The 21,075-nt window shown below is 51.6% G+C and overlaps 1 protein-coding gene across 1 annotated transcript in view; it reads left to right on the forward strand.

Annotated features, from left to right (window-relative positions):
- The first annotated feature begins 685 nt into the window (after window positions 1-685).
- MNT (MAX network transcriptional repressor) overlaps window positions 686-21,075 on the forward strand; it is a 44,906-nt gene continuing 24,516 nt past the window's right edge. Inside the window, exons 1-4 of the mRNA XM_075168215.1 lie at window positions 686-819; window positions 16,653-17,229; window positions 20,203-20,244; window positions 20,962-21,073. Of these exons, the coding sequence (XP_075024316.1) occupies window positions 747-819; window positions 16,653-17,229; window positions 20,203-20,244; window positions 20,962-21,073 (804 nt within the window). The 5' untranslated portion in view covers window positions 686-746. The remainder of the gene's footprint in view (window positions 820-16,652; window positions 17,230-20,202; window positions 20,245-20,961; window positions 21,074-21,075) is intronic.

Here is a 21,075-nt window from a genome sequence, read left to right on the forward strand (position 1 = left end):
GCGGGACCTTACCTAGAAAAGCGGATTTCGGTGAACCGCTGCTCCCGGCCGCTGCCGGGCCGCCCCCCGGTCCCCGGGGCGGCTGCCCGCTGGTCGGGGCCGGGTGCGGCCGGCGGGAGGCTGCGGGGGCCGCGGGCAGGGAGCGCCCGCGATCCGGCAGGTCTGCGACGGGTGGGGTGGGGCGCGGGGCGGCGCGGCGCCTTTAAGGCGCGCGGCGGCGGCGCGGGGCGCCCATGTGGAGGTGCTCCATGCCTTGTTGTCCTCCGCGCCCATTGGCCCGCGCCGCGGTGACATATTGTAATGGGCCGCGAGCGCACTGCGGGGGGAGGGTCGCCCGGAAAACCCGGCGGCCGGAGCGCTGCGCCGCCGGCCCGGCCCGGCCCCGACCGCGCCCGGCGCCCTCCCGCGTCCAGCTCCCGCCCCGGGGCGAGCCGGCGGCCGCGGCCGCTCCGCGCGGCCGGCGGGGCTGTGGGGCCGCCCCCGCGTCACGGCGGGCCGGGCTGGCCGCCCCGTCCCGTCCCGCCCCGTCCCGTCCGGGCGGCGCCCCACGCTCCGCGCCGCGTCTTGCCGCCGCCCGCCGCGTAGTAGCGGGGCCGCGCCAGCGCCCGCCTGTTGTGTTTCTGTTGCCGCCCGCCATCTTGTCGCCAGCGCTGCTGCCGTCGGGGCGAGCCGCGGGGCGGCGCGGCGCCTGCGGCCGGGCCCGCGCGACCGGGGAGGCGGCGGCGGCGGCGGCCGGGGCCCGCGCCATGAGCATCGAGACGCTGCTGGAGGCGGCGCGGTTCCTGGAGTGGCAGGCGCAGCAGCAGCAGACCGCACGTGGTAAGGGGCCGGCCGGGGCCGCCGCCTGACAGCCCATGGCCGGCCGAGGCGGCGCCGGGCCGGCCGCGCCGTCACCTCGGGGGGCGCGGGCGGGGGCGCGGCGCCGCCCGTGCGAGGCGCTGCCGCCGGGGCCCGGCCGGGGGCGGCGGCGGGGGAAGCCCGCGGCGGGCGGCTGCCGCCGCGCGGGGAAGTGACAGGGCGCGGGGGGGGGGGGGGGGGGCGGAGAGCGCGGTGCCGCCCCGGCGGGGGCTCCCTGCGGGCGGGGCGGCCCCGCGGGCCCCGGGCCCCGGGCCTCGGGCCGCGCCGGGGGGCGCCGGCCGCCCCCGCCCCTCCCGCGGGCGCGCCGCCGCCGCGCGCTGCGTGTCCCCGCGCCGCGGGCGGGGCGGGGGCGGGGCCGCGCCGCGTGACGCGCCAGGCGCCGCCCGCCACCACGTGCGCGCGGCCCCGCCCCGCCCGCGCGCGGGGAGCCCCGGCCCGCCCCGCCCCGGCCCGGCCCGCCGGCGGCCGCCCCCCCCCCGGCGGGGAGCCCCGCTCCGTCCGGCCCGGCCCCCGCCGCTCCGCGGGGTGTGCGCGGCGCGGGGCTGCGGGGTCCCGGCCCGCCCCGGGGGAGCCCCGCGGCGGTGCCGCGTTCCGCCCGGCCGCGGCGGCTCCCCCAGCGCCAGCAGCGCTGCCTGCCCGGCCCCTCTCCCCGCCGCTCCTCTGCTGCCGCGGGCTCCCGCCGCCCCAGCCCTGGGCTCCGGCCGCCCCGGAGGGGTGGTTGCCGTACAGCTCGGCGGTAGCGCTGTCGGCTGATCGCTTTTGAAGAACGGTCCCTGCAGCCGCCGCCGTCGGACCGTTTTGTTGCTTTCCGTCTGCGTGCTGCAAGGGGCGATGGAGCCGTGATGCAGCATTAGCTCAGTGACAGCAGTGTGTACCTGCGGCAGGAGCGGGAGGGAACAGCTCTTTGTGTGTCACTGCCGGGCTGTAGCTGCAAACCCATTGTTTCAGTGATGAGTCATGCAGGAGATAGTAGATGTTATGAAGCAAGACAGCTCGGAGACGTGCAGGGGCAAGAGGCTTCCTGAATAAGAAACAAAAACGTGGATTTAGGGACTACAGTGGTCCTCTTTTTCTAGCCTGGCACTGGCGCCCCAGGCGAGGCGGGAGCTGTCCCTGCAGCCCCGAGCGGGGTGGGTGACAGAGCTCCGAGCGCCTGTTTCAAGCCTGTGACAATTTCTTCGCCTTTCTGGTCAGACGTGCTCAATGGCTGTCAACATTCGCAGCTCTGTGGCTCACAGACAACGACTGTGCTCTGGGTATAGCAGAGGTGAAACATTGGAGAACTGGTATTAAGCAGGGTTGTTTATTACATCTTCTGGTGCTGGAAAAGATTTTAATTATGATCCAGCTACTCCACGTTATGAGAACGTTTCGTAAACTGATGCAACAAGTGAGGATCTGGGATACATGGGAAGAAGTGTCGACTGCAAGGCAGGAGGCGCAGAAGTGACCTCGCTGCATCGTGTTGGGTAACCTCTGAAGGCAGAAATTATGTCTAAGTGGGGCATGGGCAAGGCAATGCACCAAAAAAACAAAAAAGAAATTGGGCGGGCTTTCTAGTTACAACGAGCAGCACGCAAGGGTTTGTGGCGATGCTGTTCTTATAGCAAAGCCCACTGCAGGTAGGACCTGCCTGGGTGAGTTGCAGAGCACCCAGCGCAGCACTTCCTCGGTTGTGACTGGGTGCTTTGTGTTCTGCTGCCATATACGCAGTTACCATTTCTGCTGCAACAGACATGTCGGGGCTGAACTGGCTGGTGGAGCAGCAGCGTCAGTGCAAACGTGGCTACTTCAGGGAAGTCGTGAGCACCAGGAAGACATGTGGCATGAGAGGGAGGAGCCCGTCGCTTGAACTTTGGGTAACAGGAAGATGTCAGGGGAGAGCACAAGCAGAGAAATAGCTGGGAAAAACTGTTTGGGCAACAATAAAGCGTTCTAGATTGGCTTCCTTCCCTCGCCTTCTTCCTCTCCTCCCCCTTCAGATGTGTGTACGGGGAAGCTTTATGGTCTGCATTACACCCATAGTTACACTGCATAACTCTGGGGGTCCAGGCTGGCCTTAAAATCAATCCAATTTGGGAACAGCATTAGAAAATCTAAAATAAAACTAATTTAAGGCTGCTGGGTTGAGAGCTGACAGCGGTGCTGCAGAGTGCTTGGCCTCAGGCAGGAGAGCAGGACGGAAACCTGCTCAGGAGTCCTTGCTAAGACGATGGTGAGCGTGGTCTGTGGTCATTCCTTGTGGGTCTGCCCAGCTGGTGTCCAGGCTCTCCTACCAACCAGGTGGTAAAATACGGTAAATACTTAGGCTGTTGCTTTATCAAACCTGGGAGTAGAGGAGGAAAAAGTCTTCCATTCAGCCAGATGTTCACCGTCCTGTCTTTATGGGGGAGAAAAGTGACAGAAGGAAAAACCAGAAAGGTTTTGGAGAAAGGAGAGCAGAATGGCTTTGGGAGGGAAGAGGGTTAAGGTACGGCTGGTCCCCTTCGCGGGGATTCCTGGAGACGTGGAGCGCAGCGGTGCTTGCACATGAAAACGCAGTGTGTGAGGCATAGCCGCTCGTTCTGCCTACATGGAGAGCACTGTGGCTGCTTCCCAGCTGGACAGAGGTGGTGGAGGACTGCCTCTGTGTGCGGTTCGTAACCGAGAGGGAGAGCTTTCTGAAAAGAGGAGATGCAGCAGGATTCCCTGAAAGCAGAAGCAGTTGTATCTTCACATTCTCCTTGGACTGGCCGGGAGGTCAGGCCAGCAGGTTTTGTCACTGCTTTGTACTTCTTTTTGTGGTTGATAGTTACTAGGGTGCAGCTTGAATAATCTCAAGCTTTGGGGAGTAGTGCAGGGTACAGCTGCTGGGAGAGCTCTGTGGACTAACCTGAAATGAAATCAGGTCCTTCAGGGAGGAAAGTGGTGTCTGCAAAGCTGTGAGATCAACATCTACCCCAGCACACACCCCAACACCTACCTCCTCCTTCCATGGAGTGCGTGGTGCTACGTGTGACACCCGAGACCCCTGAAGCTCCAGGAGAAGGCCAGCGGCGCAGGCCGGGTGGTGGTGTCCCTGGCCATCCATGTGCTGCCTCGTGCAGCGCGTGCCGCATTCCGCAGGGCTGCAAATAAAGCAGCACTTGACTTTGGAGTCAGGTCCTGCTGTATTCACCGAGGCGCTGGTTTCCGTCAGCACACACGTGGCGTCCAGGCACTTCAAACCTGACACGAGTGCCGCAGGACGTCCCCTTTCCCTGGCCCTAACCGATGCCTTTGCTCTGCTCTGTTTCGTTTTCCGGCAGGTATGCACGTGGCTTTTCCTGCTCCTGCAGCCTCTTCCACTGGTGGAAGATTGAACCATGTAGGCTTTTCTTAATGTGTGACCAGAGCAAGTCTTGTTCTGTGCCTTCAGCTCTCTGAGGGCCGTTTATGGCTTTGGGGAGCGGTTTGCAGTACTGTTTGGGTTTGCCTGTGTGGCTGGGGTGAAGCCCTGCTGCCGGCCCCTCTGACCCACGCAGGGAAACCCAGGCGGCTTTTGCTGTGGAGCCTGCCCTGCCGTCAGCCTGGACACAGCGGTGTCACTTCTTGTGTCCCTAGGTAATCAGGCACTGCCTACAATATGGTTCAAACTGTGTTTACAAGGTGTTTACCCAAAAGCCTGTTGAATATTACATATTGTATGTATTAATATTTCAGAGAACAACATTTCAAATTGCTGAAAAAAGCAGAGTCTAAATACACCAGCTTGAGATGTACCCATAAGAGTAGCAGCTTGATGGAGTATAGTACAGTTGTGATTGGGACCTCGGGGGCGAAAAAGACCGCAGTGCTGTGGGGGTCCTTGAGTTGTGCCGTTCGTTATTAAAGAGGAGTTCAGGCTTTGCTAAAACACTTGCTGGAATTTGAAGGAGACAGCACAAGTGGTTGGTTGTTATCTCCCAGGTAAACTGGGAGCAAATGAAATGCAAGTAACAGACTAAGTTAGAGGGAATTGTATGCTTATTAATTAAGCAACTACCCAGATATATCTAATGATTTTTACATCTATAGAATCCTCACTCTTGATGACACTTCCACAACGTAAACATTCTGCTATTCACTTAAAATAGTGACTTTTGGAGGCTCTTTTGCTTGTGTGCTCATTGCACATCCCAGTTTGATCCTGTGAGTATGCTTGGTTTTGTTGCATGCTTTTTTGTGCTGGGCTTTTATGACTCGGAAATAGTTTCTTACAAATGCGTATGACGGATTTATGTAGATATGTGGAGAGATGTAACGAAAATGAAACTTCAGTGGTTTGGCTCATCATCAGTACTCCTATTTATACGCTCAGCAGACCCGTTCTCCTACATGATGACAAATGTTATGTAAATGGTGATACTAGTAATAATTTTATTTGGATCTCATTAATTTATGGGGGAAAAAACAATGGATTTGAGGGAGGTGAGGGAGGTAGTTGGTGTTATACATTTCTTATTCTAATATTAACACCATGGGAATACAAACAGTAACTGACACACCCTGGACATGCACTGTGTTGGCCACATACTTCAGCGTTTCTGATTGTTTTGGGAGTCAGGATTTTGAAGCGTTCTTGTCTTGTCCACATCTGTGCTTTCATGCTTCATAATGTTGCTGCTGATAACCCTTTTTTCTGTAAACAAGTGGCTCAGGTGCACATAAATGCATATGTTTACACATGCACAAACCTGCAAACTGAGATCCTTTTTCTGTCTGTTATTTGCAAACTCCAGAGGCATTTGACTTGAATTAGAGGGTGGCCGATTTCTTTGAATTTAGGTTTATCCAAGAATGTTTCGTGATCTAAGAAAACACGTTTATTTATAATTGCAAGTAACTAATATTTGTTTTCTTAGGGTTTTTCCCATAGGTATTCGTCTACGACCCGCTTATTTTGCGCTCTCTGCTTTGCTTGATGCTGCTCAATTATGTTTATAGCCTTTCATTTTTTTGAACATTGCCAGCGAGGGTGGTGACCAAACAGTAAGCATAGTGCTGGCCTTTCCCGACTCATCTAACTGCCATTTTGGCACACATCTTAATTGCATGGGATTGATAACAAGATGTGTGGTGACCAGGAAGATTTTCTTTGGCTGTAGTGCCACCCACCTAGTGCTGATGGGTGAAGAAGAGGACCAGCTCATGCCCAGCCTCCATGTTTTGGGAACAGCTTGGTGCTGTGCTCAGTGTGGTCCTCCACTGGTGTCTCTCAACAGGTCTCATCAGTGTGATGTTGAGACACATCTCCAGAAACCCGATAGGGCTTTTAGGCCAGAGCTGGCTTGTGTCTGGCCAGCTCCGGATGCATGCAGGTGCTGAGCATCTCTGGGTGCATGTGGCCATGTCCTCGTTGGCGTGCTGCAGGCAGCTCATCCACCTGCATTTCTTTCAGGAGAAGTTAAAGTGCCTCCTGACAAACAGTGCAGTGTTTATCTTTTTTCAAAGGCTTCCAGGTACAGGAGGGCTACGCTGCGGCCCCGGAGGACGCCAGTGCCACGGTGGCAGGTGGAAATAGCTCTGCTAGACATGAACACGAGCTTCACTTTCTGGAATCTGCATAGGCCTGTCGAAACCACAGAATAAACTGACAGCAGGCTGGCTTCTGGAAGATAATTGCCTCACGTAATCCTAACCTTTCTTGTTACTCAAGTGCTAGACTAGCTGTTATGCTCACCTTTTCCTCTATTTCTTTCCCTTTTTTCCTTTATGATGAGTGCAAACCTGGTGTAGGCAACCAGGGCTGGTGGTGGAGGATGAGGGAGTCTCACTGGCTGCAGCAGAGGACCCCTGTCAACTCTGATGTTGTTTGCACAGTTCATCTCTCCTGTTGCACTAAAGTAACTTTTATCTCATTGTTTTGCGAAGCAGCACTGCGTCATAGGTCAGCAGCAGGGCTGGAAGTTGGGAATCTGCTTTTCTTAACCCCGCTGGTGCCTTTTTTCTGTACTGTGGGGCATGTCAGTTGAATTTTGTCTATAAAATGCTGAACTTCCTGAAACCTGATAAAGCTATATAAACATCAAAACTTTTTTTTTTTCCTTTTTAAATTGAAGAGAGCTCTGATCCCCTCAGTGGTATCTTGTGGCAGTGAGTCCCACAGTGTAATCACATTCAATATGTGAAAGGGTTTCTTTGTTTTTAACTGGTTGCTTTTCAGGTGTTTGAGATACATAGTGCTGAGGAGCGCGCTGGCTGCCCACCCTGCACGCTGGTCTGGGGGCTCCGGTTCAGGGCAGAGCCACACGTACAGTCTGAGAGAAGAAGTAAAACTGCAGATAAGTTGTCCTTCATTTCCCATCTTCATCCCCTCCTGTCTTCTCTACACATACAGGCGGGTATGCTTAGAAAGGGAACGATAATACAAATACAAAATACAGCGTATAGAGTTTGTAGGTCTTCCTTGCCAAAAAAAAAAGCAAAATTCCCTTCCACTTGCTGATAAATTGTACATTTCACCAAGGGATGTCAAAGCATTTGATAGTCCTTAGTTAAATTTTGCAGCACTTCTGAAAGGTCACAGGTGGAAGAGCTGAGGTGCAGGGATGTGAAGTGCCTTACCTAAAGCTGTGCCTTGATAAGGCAAGAAGTAAAGTTGAGCTTTCTGGTTCCCCGTCTCCTGTCTAGCTGGATGTGGAGGGTGGAGTATAGAAAGCCCCAGACTCACTGAACATCACAACATCTCCTGACTGGAAGCTGCCTGCGTTGCATTGTAGAGGATGGGATAGGGATGAATAAGGAGTGTTTTGTACTGAAATCAAGTCTGTCTTATTGCAGATGATACAGTTCACTCTGCTTGCTAGTTAAAGATTCCCTTGGGCTTTCCTTGTCCTTCCTTCGGCCTCTGATCTTTTTCATAGCAGCATCTGATAAAGTTCTTTCATCTGTGTTTCTGTGCTCAGGGTTCTACATAAGGAGCATGATGTATATCTGGTGGTAGCTCAGGAGAGCCTCCAGGGCGGTGATAACCCTGCAGAAGGCGATGGATGTGCCATGTGTTAGCACATGTCTTATGCTGGTGCATAACACAGGTAGTGCTACCAGGAACTGTACCTAAGTGCTGTTGCTGGTAATGGGATTCCCAGTGTCCCTGGACAGTGTGTTTGTATTTCTGTATGTAGAAGAGGCAAGGGACAGAGAGAGGCTGTCTGGAGTGACCTCAGCAAGGTACGTGGGAGCTGGTTCTGCTTAGGCTGGTGAACCTGAGCTAGTGAGAGATGCTGGGAGAGAGATCAAACTCATTTTCCCTCTGTAGCGCTCTCTCCCACGTTTCCAAAATTGCCTGGTATGAACAGGACCATCTGAATTTGATGTCCACTGTATGAAATTTTGGTCGCGTTCTTGACTGTTTCCTTCATACACAGGATAAGGTTTGAGAGGACTTGGCAGCACCTCACGTAGATCGGTTGATGATCTGGGTGCTGTCAGACAGTCAGGCAGAGCAGGTATCTCCCTCTGGAAAATCTCCTGCTACCAGCTGACAGCTTGAAGCATTCAAACAAGTCTGTCACTCTGGTTTTGATTAGCTTTGTTCTCTCTGATTAAAATTGCAATGGCCAAATGGCAGGATCTCGCTAGTGAGGACATGCAGTAGTTTTAGGTGTGATGTAGATTGAGCTCTTGTCAATTTGCAGGAAACTGGGTGAACAAAGGCTGTACCAAGTATTTTTGATGAGGAGCACAGTCTAGTGTGTGCCTGGACCATCGGCAGAGGATGCTGTAGGTTCAAGGTTTTTGTTGTGAAGGTGGGCGGAATCGCAGTGTAACGTGTGCTGTAATGTGTGCTGGAGGAGGATGTGGCCTGCTCCAGGAACCTGCTCTTCCTCTGGGGTACTGGCACGCTGACTCTCCGAGTTAGACATTAACTTTGGGAAGAGCCTTGCTCTACGACTGAGAGCAATGTCTGTGTGAATTCAGAGATGGCAGGGTAACTGCCCTGGTGCAGCCAATTCGGGTGATCGAGGAAAGCTTCCGACTCCTGTGCGCACGTGTGCTTTGATGGGCAGATACCCTTGGATTCTTATCTCCTTTTCTTTTTCAAGTACGGAGATAGGGTTCTGAAGGATAATCTGCACACTTCCATTCATTTCCTTGGGAAGAGAGCTGACTGGTGCAAGCAGCCTGTGAAGACAACTCCTGGCACAGCCCTGGGATGAAGGTGCAGCAGTGGGCTGTCGTTCTTGTCTCGGGGATCGAGGAACATTACGTGAACTGGTGTCGAGCAAATACACTTACCTAACAGGGTGGTAATTAACCGACAGATCCGGTTTTGACATGACTCAGTGTGTGACATGAAGTCATTTAACCTGTCTTTGCTTCGGTTTCTGGCGTGTGTAAAATACAAGCAGTGTGTTGTCTGACTTAAAGAAGTTTGCAGACCGCTTGCATCCCGAGGGTCTGAGACCTGCTTGCGAGCGGCGGATGAAGTGGGGTCTCAGAGTCTCTTCTGTGGGCACATCAAGTGTCTGGGCTTTTTGTTTTGTTTTAAGAGTACATAGTTTGTTTATAATACGCTTTATTAAGTCAGCTCATGTTTACCATTCTTTTCCGACCAGTACATTTAAAGCACATCATCGTTCACTGTGTTTCTGCAGACTTCAGTGCGTCACACTGTCCCAGGGCCAGAAGGGGAGACAGCAGATTCCCCGTGTGCGTTGGAGCAGGTGGGGTTGGATCCTGCCTGTCATCGGTGCCGCTTTTTGCTCTGAACTGCGACACAGAAGCTGTTCAACTTGCAATTAACGGCTTATCGGAACACATCACTTTGTCTCCTTATTTCTTAAAAATGCCGATGCCCAAAGGAAAAGCATTGAGACAGCGTCTCGTATAGAAACAGCTCTGCTGGTTGTCTGCCCAGGTGAAGCTCCTCAGACTGACTCCAGCAGAGTCAGTAGTCAGTCGTGTGCTGTTGGTGCCCACTCTGCCTGTCAGAGCCAGTGCTTTTCTGCACTTTATCCTGAAACTCAGCAGAAAGGTGCAACAAGGGTTTTACATCAGTGCAGCCTGCCAAGCTTCGGTGCTGCAGCAGAGACAGCACGCGGCGTGCTCGGTGCCTTTACAGCTTGAAGGCACTGGGATGGTCTGTGTATGTGTAAGGCTGTCCACGATGGTTTTATTTTTTTAGCAGTCTTGATCTGTTTTCTTTTCCTTTGTAGTACTGCTAAATCCTGGCCCTTTATTTCTGTCTTCTGTCCACTAAGAGTTAGTTGTAACTAAAATGCAGCTAAAATGACTATCTGGAGCTGATTCAGAGTTTCAGTTAAGCACTGGAATAGCAAATTAAAGCACAATGTAAATTATCCGTAGAGATTTGAGAAGCTGTTGCTTTGAGAAACATCTGCCAGGTATTATTTAGTTATGGTTGATTCTTCTTTGCGGCTTGGGAGATGAACTACGAGATTTCTTGAGGGTCTTTCCAACCTTCCTTTCTGCGTTTTAGGAGCTGCAATGGTTTTGTTGAAGGGAAGTACTCACTTCCTCGTAAGCCATCTGTCTCCATAAAGTAGGAATAAAGCATGTCTGCACCCTAGATTTTATCAGGCAAGAGGATCATCTTGTCATTTCTCTAGTTTATTTCAGGTTTGGATACTGAGGTCACTTTGATTTCTAAGAGTTACAGATAAGCCCCTCATGCTGAAACCCCTAATGGTCTGTATTGGTTGGTGCTAAGGCGGGGTAGTTTATGTGCAGGCTGATTTTTCTTTGCTTTTACAGATATGACATAAATGTGTCATCATCCTCTGGCTGAGCAAATGGAGATTCAAGGATTTTTGTCATTAATAGTGAATGGTGACATTGTGTGCGGTATGCCAGTGCAGTGAGGATAGCTCAGCAGAGGGAGTATCAGGTGGGAGCCAGGGTCTTTAAAACCCTGAAATTGAAATCCCAGGAGGGCTGGCTTAGCTCTCACTCTTCTGGAGAGTATCACAAGCTTCTGATTTCTAAGCATTTCAGTATCCTTTGTGAATAGCATGCTTTTAAAATGTGGTTTAGTCTTTCTTTAAGAATACAATGTTTGTGGCCCAGTGTTAATAGAAAGGAAAATGGGATGTCTTGGTAGCAGGCTGGAATCTGAGTGCAGCACCTAGATGAGCAGCAGCAAGTGAGCGATCTCGTTGAAGAGTCGTCGGGTGCCTTGCAGCCGGCTCTTTCCTGTGGTCTCACCGGTGAGGACCTGCTGCAGCCGCGGGCACAGCTGGGAGCCCGGGGGGTTTCGGGGAGAAGCGCTGTGTCTCAGGGCTGCTGCGTTACTGATGGAGAAGCAGCGGTGTGAAGGGATGGACACTGAACAGTGGTTTTGGCAGAGATGGGAGAGAGAAGTTGGGCTTGCGTTGTGCTGTTGTCAGCCAAAATTCAGAGGGGCTCAGAGAAAGGGGTCACAATTTTGAAGCGGTCTCAGTCCTCCAGCATATTTCTAGGCTCTTGAAAGCGCCAGCGGCTGTTAGCTAGCGCAGCCTTTTGTGTCAGCAGCCTTAGTTATGACTCAGAGTTAGCCTGGCTCAGGCTGAGCATTACTGGTCTCCCAGTACTGCTGACTCGGTTCTTATCTTCCCTTTCCTGGTTCTCCCCTGCGGAGTCTGTGACCTGCAGAAACAGAAACCAACATTCAGGCTCCAGCCTGCCCTTCCTCTCAGCGTGGCGGTCCCCCTCCCCAAGTGCGACCGGGCCAGCCTCGGGAAGGGAAAAAATCTGGAGACTCTTTCTGTCCCCAGCACTTTCCTGGTATGAACCAGGAATGACTCCTGTGGGTGACGCTGCTGTGGAACCGGTGTGAGTGAAATCCAGGGCACTCTTCTGCAGGTCTGTCATGGTTCATGGTGTGCAGTATAAGCTCCCAGAAGCATTGAAGGATTCGGAGAAACACTTCAAACTATTCAGAAAATTACACCACAGAACTGCCATTGCCTAACTGTTCATGAAGTTAAGTAATGTTCTCTCTCTCTACTGGGGAGGGACCTTTAAGCATACGTAGAGGTAAGACGCTTGATTATGCAAAGGCACATGCCGTTGATAAATTCTCAGTACTGATAGTACAAAATAGGAGCATTAAAAAGGGCATTAAAATACCGTAAAGTCATGCTCAGGCAGTGCTCTTGCAGCACGACTTAGGCGGGAGGCTCAGTGACGTACCCTGGCCGCTGCTGGGCCACGGTGCCGGCCCAGGAGGCACGTGCGGTTCTGCCTGCACGGCTGCTCCCTTTGCTGGCAGTGCTTGCTGTTGCAGATGGGTGGCATTTCCAGGGCAGGCAAAAGGGAGGAGATAAATTTAAACCCGGCAGATTATTAGGTAACAAATTTAAGAGCGCCTGGCCCTGTGTATTCCTGGACCATCAGGGCCCTAAAATAGCACCAGTCCACCGGTCAGGAGCGCTGACCCTGTTTCTGTGTCCTCCTGTGAGAAGATTTGCTGTTCCATCCTGTTGCTGCTGGCGTTGCTGTCGTCCTCCTTTACGCTGTACCGCCTCGGTGGCTTGGCCGGGAAGCTGAGGTCCCCCGCTCTTGCGACGTGGGCCTTTTGGCAGGCGGTGTGGTGTGGGCAGGGTGAGGTTCCTTCTCTCCTCGTGCCTCGGTTGTGGTTCTGCCCCCCTGAGGGTGCGCAGGGCTGGTTCGCTCCTTTGATTCATTCAGTCCTCGGTCCGTTTGATGAGAGTGTCGAGAACGAGTGGAAATTACACATCATTTTGGTGTGCACCTGGCGGTTCAGCTGTCCCTCTGGGCCCGAGAAAACGCCCTAAGCCTTGCGTGCTTTTTCCATGCTGGCCTTGCAGAGGCTCCTGTACTGAGCGCACTGCGTGTGAAGGAATGAGCCACGCGTGTGTCTGAGCGCACGGCGCGCTAGTTACCGTTCATTGTTTTTATCTATATCTGTGAAGGAAAACGGGTGAGCTTATTTCATATGGAAAAACAAAGAGCCTTGGGGGACTGTTTTAAAGCGTGTCTTGAGTTTGTTTGCAAGGTGTGACTACAAAGTGAGCAGGAGACAGATCTTCATAGCTCGGTGAAGTGTTTCTGTCCCGAAGAGGTGTGTGTGTTAGGAAGAGATGGCTTAGACACCCTTCAGTCCTTTCAGTGGCTGGAGGGGTCGATAGCGTGGTTCCTTTTTGCCTGTGGACGAGTCGGACACAGGACACTGGCTCACTGGTGTCAGATCTTGGCTAAAAAATCCTTGAAATAAACTTTAGCTCAAGGGAGCTCAAGATTTGCAACACCAAAGGCCTTGTTGGCAGCTTGTCAGCAGCCTGAGGGCTGCACCTGCTTCGCAGAGACATTTACATAAATATTTCTGATCAGTAATGCACGCTTGTAACCTTACTTTCCTGTTCTCTCAGCTTCCTCGATGAATGAAAATTACTTGTGGTAGGAATTTCACTGCCGGCTCCTGCTCGTGCACTGGAAAGCATTGCCATCAGTGCAGACCTCGGCTGCAGGTCTCCTTTCTAGATCCTCTGCTATCGCGACGTTAGCTCCAGAAGTGAATTCAGCATGGGCAGGTTCTGCTGTCCTCACCAGACCTTGAGCAGTGCCAGGAGCTTCCATTAATTGACTTCTTTGCTGCTGCCCTCCTGTCCGGCACCGTGCAGTTGTACGTCTGGGTGGGAGTTGTGCGGTCTTTCGTCCGGTGCTGGCGCCGGGTCGGCGTCCGGGACGCTCTCCGTCTCCCAGAAGCCAGCTACCTGTGCCGCCCCGGCGCTGGCTGCGTGGCCAAACATGCACACAGAAAACACAGTTAGTCAGCAGGTCACCGGGGTTGAATTTCCTCGTGCGTCCTGTGCCAGGGCCATCACGTTGGCTCTGGCTGCAAACCAAGCAGCAAAGTGGAGCAAAAGAATTGCAGACAAAGGGCTTTTATTTATTAGTTATTAATGTTGTTCAATTGAACCAGTCTGAAATCATCGGTAGCTAAGATTTGTGTTGTTCACATCAAGGGATTCCTGCTGGGGTTTTTGCCACCCTGCCCTGCTTTACTTATTCCTTTAAGGAAATGTTGATAATTACCCTGAAATATGTTGAGAAAATATAGAGAAATACTGCATTCAGACTCTGAACTTCTGTTCAAACAACCTCACATGTTGGAGTCAGTCAGATCTTGAGCTCACTTACCCTCCTACTTGGTGCTACAAGAAGTCGAATTACAATTTTGGATTTGAGTCTTGGGCAGCATGGGAAAAGTGCTCTTTGGATATGAAATCCTTCCAGATCACTGAATTTCACATGGTGCCTTCCCAAGTGCCGCAGGGTCGGAGACTGGAGATGCAGCCCTGGCGCTGGAGCTCGATCCAGGCGTTGCTTTCTCCTCGTGTAGGTGCTGGACAGTATTTACCCTGTCAGCTGGGTGCTTGACCTCGTTCCTGGTCTCATGAGGCGCGTGTGTTTGGGCTGTTGCTGCAGCTGAGTGTGGAACTAGGGCTGCTAAGGTTTGTAAGGTTTGAAGTTCCCCTCCTTCCCCGCTCCGCCAGCAGGTACGGTGCCGGGCTGCCTTCCCTGAAGCTCACGCTGCATGTCACTTTGGGCGCTCCTCGCTGGCCTCCTCTGCCTGGGCGTCTCGGACACTCTGCTGCGGGCCTGGTGTGGCTCTGACGGAGTTGTTCCGGCAACCAGCGAGCAGAGTTGGGCCAAAGTGCTTCAATGAAGGTTGGAGGAAATACGATGTACGCTGTAGAAATCCTGGGCTGAAGGGAACTTCAGGAAATCACGTCGTCTGTGAATCAGCGACAGTGGTGCTGTGTGGCCACATGTACCACAGGTCATTCAGAATCGGGAATAAAGTTTTGTTCCCTTTATTGCTCTCTGTTGCTTTCGCACTACACCCCTCAAAATCAAAAGCTGGGTGAGAAAGTACCCAAGCAGCGGCAGGGCCCCCGGGTGGTGTGTGAGGCCTGGGAGCTCCGCAGCTGGTGAGGTTGCCTTACCGGGGGGGCCCTTTTCCCCTTGTTCCACTTGTTGTATTTGATATGGCGTCTTCTTGAAGATAATTGGGGGTTTGAGCATAACTTGGTAATTCCAGGTTGCAGTATACATGCTTTTCTATCAAACTTCCTCAATATACACTCTGACTTCAGCGTTTAGGTCAAGCCAAGCTTCGCCTGTGGACAGGCTCTTTCGGGATGTTTCTTAGTTTCCTCTGAATTACCTGATATTGGCCACTGTAAAAGACAGGACACCAGACTGTATGCATCATTTCTCTGATCCCTTGCTTGATGAAGTAAGGGTTTATTTTCCAAATATTTGTATATTACTATGAAGAAGTCATAGCTCCAAGCATGCTGTGGTGCACCATATTTTGTTGCAGCACCTTGGAGGCTGTCAGGAATGGGATCTGCTGAGCTTCATGGACAGTGGGTTTGGAGATCCTTGATTAAGGCTGTGAGATGGCTAGATGCCAGGGCCACTGGCGCCACAGGACTTGTATAAATAAATTTCATTTGTCCTATGTTCACACAATTAAAGCCGGAGACCTGGATCACATTTAATGAGGTTTATTTTGCTAGTCGGGCCACACAGATTTCATTTACTTTGTCTAGTGTTCTAAAAACACGTAGGAACGTACGCACATCAAAGCTAAGTTTAAGAGCCTGAATGAAATCCACAGCAGTAAAGGAGTGCCCTGACGGGTTGGTATCAGTGTAAAGTCCATTGAGCTAAGATTTACACTTGATAGTATAAAATACAGGGTATTTTAACCTAAGAAGCCTGCCCTGCCCTGCAAGGGTTGGTTATGACCAGCCGCAGCCCTGCGGCTGCTGTTTATCTCTCGGCCGTTGGGTGTCCTGGGTCAGTGCGGGACGCCTGGCTCCCGAGGTTTCCCGTCTCCTGCACGCTGGCTCCAGTTCAGGAGGCGATCCTAAAGGCACAGTTTTTCCCAGGGTGCTGTTAGTCAGGGCTGGTCTCCGGGCTTGTCCTGACCTCCCTGGAAACGAACGTCGGTGTTGTCCTGGGGCTGTCAGGGGGCCAGGGCGGGCTCCTTGGTAAAATGCTCAGTAGCTCTTTGCCCATTTAAAAATAGAAAAGGAAGAATTGAAAGTGTTTTGTTGTGGATTGATTTCTTCTGCTATACAATAGAGCGCAGTGGTGTGTTTACGTACGGACACAAGCAGGGAGGGCTTTGGGAAGGTGTTACAGAAGTAAACATCACTCAGAGTGCTGAATCCATCCCTGCGGGCTTGCGCAAGGGCAAGCGGGGACTGATCCTGCACCTACACCGGATCCCTCTGAGGAGCGGGCACAGGCTCCCGGCCGGGTCCTGCCAGAGGTTTCGAAGGTTCATTAATCTTGCTCAGCTCAGTAATGTTTGCCCTTGGCAGGAAGGCCTTGCGATTTGTGGGTTCAGACCTTGGGAGTGGGAAGTGACTGGATCGGGCCGTTTCTCTCCACGCGGTGCTGGGACGGGGGAGAAGGAGGCTGGTCGGGCGATGTCTTGCTTTTCATCTGTGATCGTGGTGTCCCTGGGGATGTCGGGGTTGCTGCAAATGGTGGAGGAGCCAGGAGCCGCCTTGGCAGCTTGGTCTCAGGGGCTGAATGTGTGGGCAGCACATGGTTTATATTTAAATAGTCCGTGCTGGAGTGAAAGGGCAATGAGTGGAAGGTGCAGCATGGCTGGGACCTAAGATGGATCTCCAGGGGCGCAGGCCCTGCCGTGGGCTCGGGGCGTGCCGTGGGCCGGGCCACGTTAGCCCCAAGGCCTCCCCTTCCCTCTCAGAAACGCAGGCAGTTAGTCAGCAGCCTGGTTAGAGGCCTGTGGATGGGGAAGGTCAGGGAAGCGCCATTAATCACTGTCCGTGTTTCTCTTTCAGAGGAGAATGAGAAGCACGAGAAGCTCCGCCTGGAGAGGGAGCAGGAGCAGAAGAAGGCCGGCAAGGCCAGCACGCCGCGGGCGAACAGTGCCGTTCCCCCGGAGGAGCCCCGGAGCGAACTGCTGGTGCCCATCTCCCCCCCAGCCCCGGCCCCCCCACCGCCCCCGCCCCTGGCAGCCCCCATTTCAGTCATTCCCATCCCCGTTGTCACCAGCCCCCCCCAGCAAGCAGCCCAGACCACCCTGTCCCCGCCGCTCGTACAACGCCACCAGCCCCTTGTAAGCACTCCCAGTGTCACTAAGGAAGCATCTTCAGTCGCGCCGGTCATCCAGAGGCCGCCGGGCCCGCTTCTGCCGGACGGGAAAGCTCCTACACCCCCGTCGGGCAGCCCGAAGCAGCTCCAGCATTACGCGGCGCCAGTCCTGGCCATCTCCCAGCACCATGTGGTTCAGCAGCCCATCCAGCCCCAGCCTCACCAGCCCCTGCAGCACCCGGGAGCACCCCCGCAACTCGGTGCTCTGAAGCTGGCTCCAGCAGAAGACACGAAACCAAATGAGCAGAAGAAGAGACCTGGAGGGTGAGTGCACCTTGTGTGTGGAGGCTTCTGAGAGGGACCAGACAAAAATGATACCAAAAGCTGCATCGACCTGGAGCAGCTACTGCTTTTGCAAAGAGTTGTCAGATCAGAAATACCAAGATCCGTGGATGTTTGGATGTCTGTTTGGTTTTTTGATAGCAGGGTTTCTTAGCTTGATGTTTTTTATTTTTCCTCCCTGACTACACACTGTAGGATTCTGTACAAGGATTTTTTTTTCCAAGACAGACCTGTATTAGGAAGCAAGTCCCAGCACTGCCTGTCCGATCTCAGGTGGCATCTGGTATTATGTTTGGCTAAAGATCTCTGCTTATACTGGTCAGGGAAATCGTGCAGCAGTGCTGCTTGCAGGAACTTTCTTGAAAACTGGGATGTGATCTGGGAGGTTTTATTTCCCAGGACAGAGATCACCTTAGCTGCTGTTACAGTTTCTTAGTGCTGTAAGTGCTAAGGGCCTCCTGCTTGTTCAAAACTCCTGCAGCTGGAAGGGACTGAAGGCTGTTTAATCTGTCCCCACCTTGGACAGGACTTGACTCTGATGTTGCTCCAGGTTAGTGTTTGTCTAACTTGTTCTTGAGGCCTTTGGCTGATGGAGACTCTGTCTTCTCCTTAGGCAGTTGTTTCCAGACCACAGTATCCTAATACGTTGTCTGGTATTATTTCTTGTGGACTGGGAGAACAAATCGTTCCCTTCTTTGCAGCGAGCTTTTACCTGTTTCCCTTGGCCCCTCAGTCTTCCTTCCTGCAGGATAAATGACCTGGATCTGTTCAGTCTTTCCTCCTGGGCCATGTTGTCTAGACCTCTGTCCATTCTCCTGACTGCCTGCAGCTAGTAGAATACTCTTTGCAATGGCGTTTAAAATGGTATGCTGATCCCATGGAGGCTGGGCAGAAAGTTGCTCTGTGTGTCTTGCCTGTTCAGTGCAATAAAGCAAATGTACCCCTGGTTTCAGGGCAGGGATGGGGATCTCGTCGGGAGTTCGGCGGAGATGCTGCTAGACAAAATGCCAGCCGGAGTCCCCTCTTGCTGTGCAGCCATACTCCAGTACGGCTCAGGCTGCCGTGCTGAGATAGACCCAGCCTAAACAAGTGCCAGGAGAAGAGACAGACAAAATGTAGTCCTTTCCGGGCTAGTGACCTGCTCGGGAGAAATGTTTTGGCCAGGTCAAAATCTGGCCTTGCCTTTTGCTCCCTCCTGGGTGGAGCTCAGTATTTTGAATGTATCAGAAGGTCAGGACGTGGCAGTTCACTTTCTTTCCCCCTCTGGTTCTTATGGCGTTTGCTTTAGGCTGTAATGCAGAACCACTGTAACCCAGTTGTAAGAGGAGCACGAACACAGGGCTGTGAATTGGTACTGACCTTCCCTGTGGATGGCCTCCATGCAAGGAGTGGTAGTTTCAGTATCATCTGGTGGGAGCAGGAAGAGATGTAAGATGTAATGGACAAAAAAAGGGGTTCATAGTGTCCTTTGGCGTGTAGAGATCCCAAAATGCATAGAAGGAAACAGCAGAAGTAACATAGATAAGAATTTGTAAAAATAATGGCCTTCGTAAAATGCCAATATAATTCCTCTAAGATAGAATGTGATCTTTAGAGCTTGTCTGTAAAACGCTCAGCTGCAGAAACGATAAGTATATTTGTGCTTTAATCAAGCAAACCTGTCACTGACAGTGTTGTGTGGGTTCAGACGGCTGTAGAGGGGGTTTCCGATGGCACAGGGGTACCAGCGAAGGCTGCGCGGAGTTTTGCTGTCTGAGCAGCAGCTGTGCTGGCAGCGGGCAGTGGCACGGCTGCGGTTGCACCAGCAAACTGCTCTTGTGCCGTCACGCCGAGCTTTGCTCCTGGGAAGCTGGGAGGGCTGTTGTCCCAGTGCAAAGGGCAGCATCACCGCTGTGTCTGTGCTGTAATCAGAGCATTTTACCGTGCAGGATTTCTAGAGCTCTTGGCGTAGACACACCAGAAAAATACCTGTCTGATGCTGAGCAAGTTGCAAAGGTTTCCTGAAATGCACTTTGATGGGTTACCCCAAGGTGCGTGCTCCTTGTCTCCCCAGAATTACTCCTTTAGGCATAAGCGGAGAAAAGATGTCTTTTTCAGCTTGTAAATCTTTCATGGGGAAAGGCTGTCAAATATTTGTTTTTAAATACCTGAATATTTATTAAATATTAACGTATCTCCTGAAATGCTCACATCAATGTTGGTGTATTTTCAGCCAAAGGCAAATAGTTACTTTCCATAGTGTATGGAAGGTATTTGAAATGTCCACGTGTCTACTAATGTACTTTATCACCACTGTAGCTGAAAAACTAAGATAACATGAATTTGTTTGGCTTTTCCTAAAAGTATTCCTCTGGTACAGAGGGTGGAGGCAGACCAGAACCCCAAAAACCAGAAGCTCGCCCTGGTTCTTCTTTTAGCAGTGACTGGAGGATTCCTGGATTACTTCATTCCATATTTATGCTCAGCTGTGTTATTTCAGGCACAGTAAAAAACTAAAGTTTGAAGTGTGTCTGCCAAGTCCTGTACACTTTAATTTGAAACTGCATAAATCTTACCCCACTGGAGTGTAGGCGTAGATCAGAAATGGGTCAGAATCTGGGCTATCTAGTACTTTATAAATACATACAATTCATACTTTGTGTCTTTCCCTGTTGTTAATAGTAGCCGTGTCTGTGTATATATACACACATTATACCTGTTTGTATCTTATGTGCAGGATATGCGTAACGCTTATCCCATCTGATATGCATGTAAAGTATGGATTTTATCTTGATAGAGTATAGGTAGAAATATATATGCAACTAATATTAAAACAGTGATAACTGAACACCTCTATTGCTTTTCAATATTTACCTGTATATCCTAGACACACATACACACTGCTGAAAGTACAGGTTGAATGGCAGTAGTTTTAAACCTGACACTGAGTTTATCTTTGTTCTGTTTGGGTTACAGGGTTGGGACCAGGGAAGTACATAATAAATTGGAGAAGAACAGGTGCGTAGAAAGCCAGGGGTTTGATTTTTTTTAATTGTAATTCCCCTTCCTTTTTTTTTTTTTTTTTTTTTTGGCCTAGTCTGTCATTTGTTTGGCTTTGGCATTTTTTTGTCTGTTTGTTTTTTAACAAATAACCTGAACAAAATTCTTAGTGACTTTTAATGAATCTTGCAGTATTGCTTTGCTTTCTTATAGCTCAATTCTGCATCTCTTGCTTCCCGGTATGTTTTACTTACCTGCGTAATTGCATTACAATAACCCTGCAAAGCCCTGATCCCGCAAAGTAAATCCCCACGTGCATAACGGTGTAACTTCTCTTTGGATTTAAAATAATAAAATAGCCAAGATCGGGGGTCAGTGTACAGTGTGAGTACAGAATAAAGACCAGTTCCTGATCCAAAACTCTTATAAGTCTAACTAGCTAAATCGGAAATACAGTGAAAGTGGAAGCAACAGCACAGGGAGACGAGATATTTCACTTAAGATTGCACAATGGTTTCCTAACAAAGCTAGGACTAGAATCCAGGCATACAACTCCATAGTCTTTCTGCTGGATTGAGCTGGTTCAGTTGTTAGCATGCAGGTAGTCTCTGTGACTGCTATGCACATGTGTAAGTGCTTTGCTGGATTAAGGCCCAAATTAAGCTCTAGCCCTCTGCTAAATTGCTTTCTGGTGTGTGCTCCCACAAGCTGACAAACCACCTGTGTTTTCTTTAGACGTGCGCATTTGAAAGAATGCTTTGAGACATTAAAACGCAACATCCCCAACGTAGATGACAAGAAGACCTCAAACCTCAGCGTCCTAAGGAGTGCCTTGCGATACATCCAGGT

Source organism: Calonectris borealis, chromosome 19 (assembly GCF_964195595.1).
Source record: "Calonectris borealis chromosome 19, bCalBor7.hap1.2, whole genome shotgun sequence".
NCBI lineage: Eukaryota > Metazoa > Chordata > Aves > Procellariiformes > Procellariidae > Calonectris > Calonectris borealis.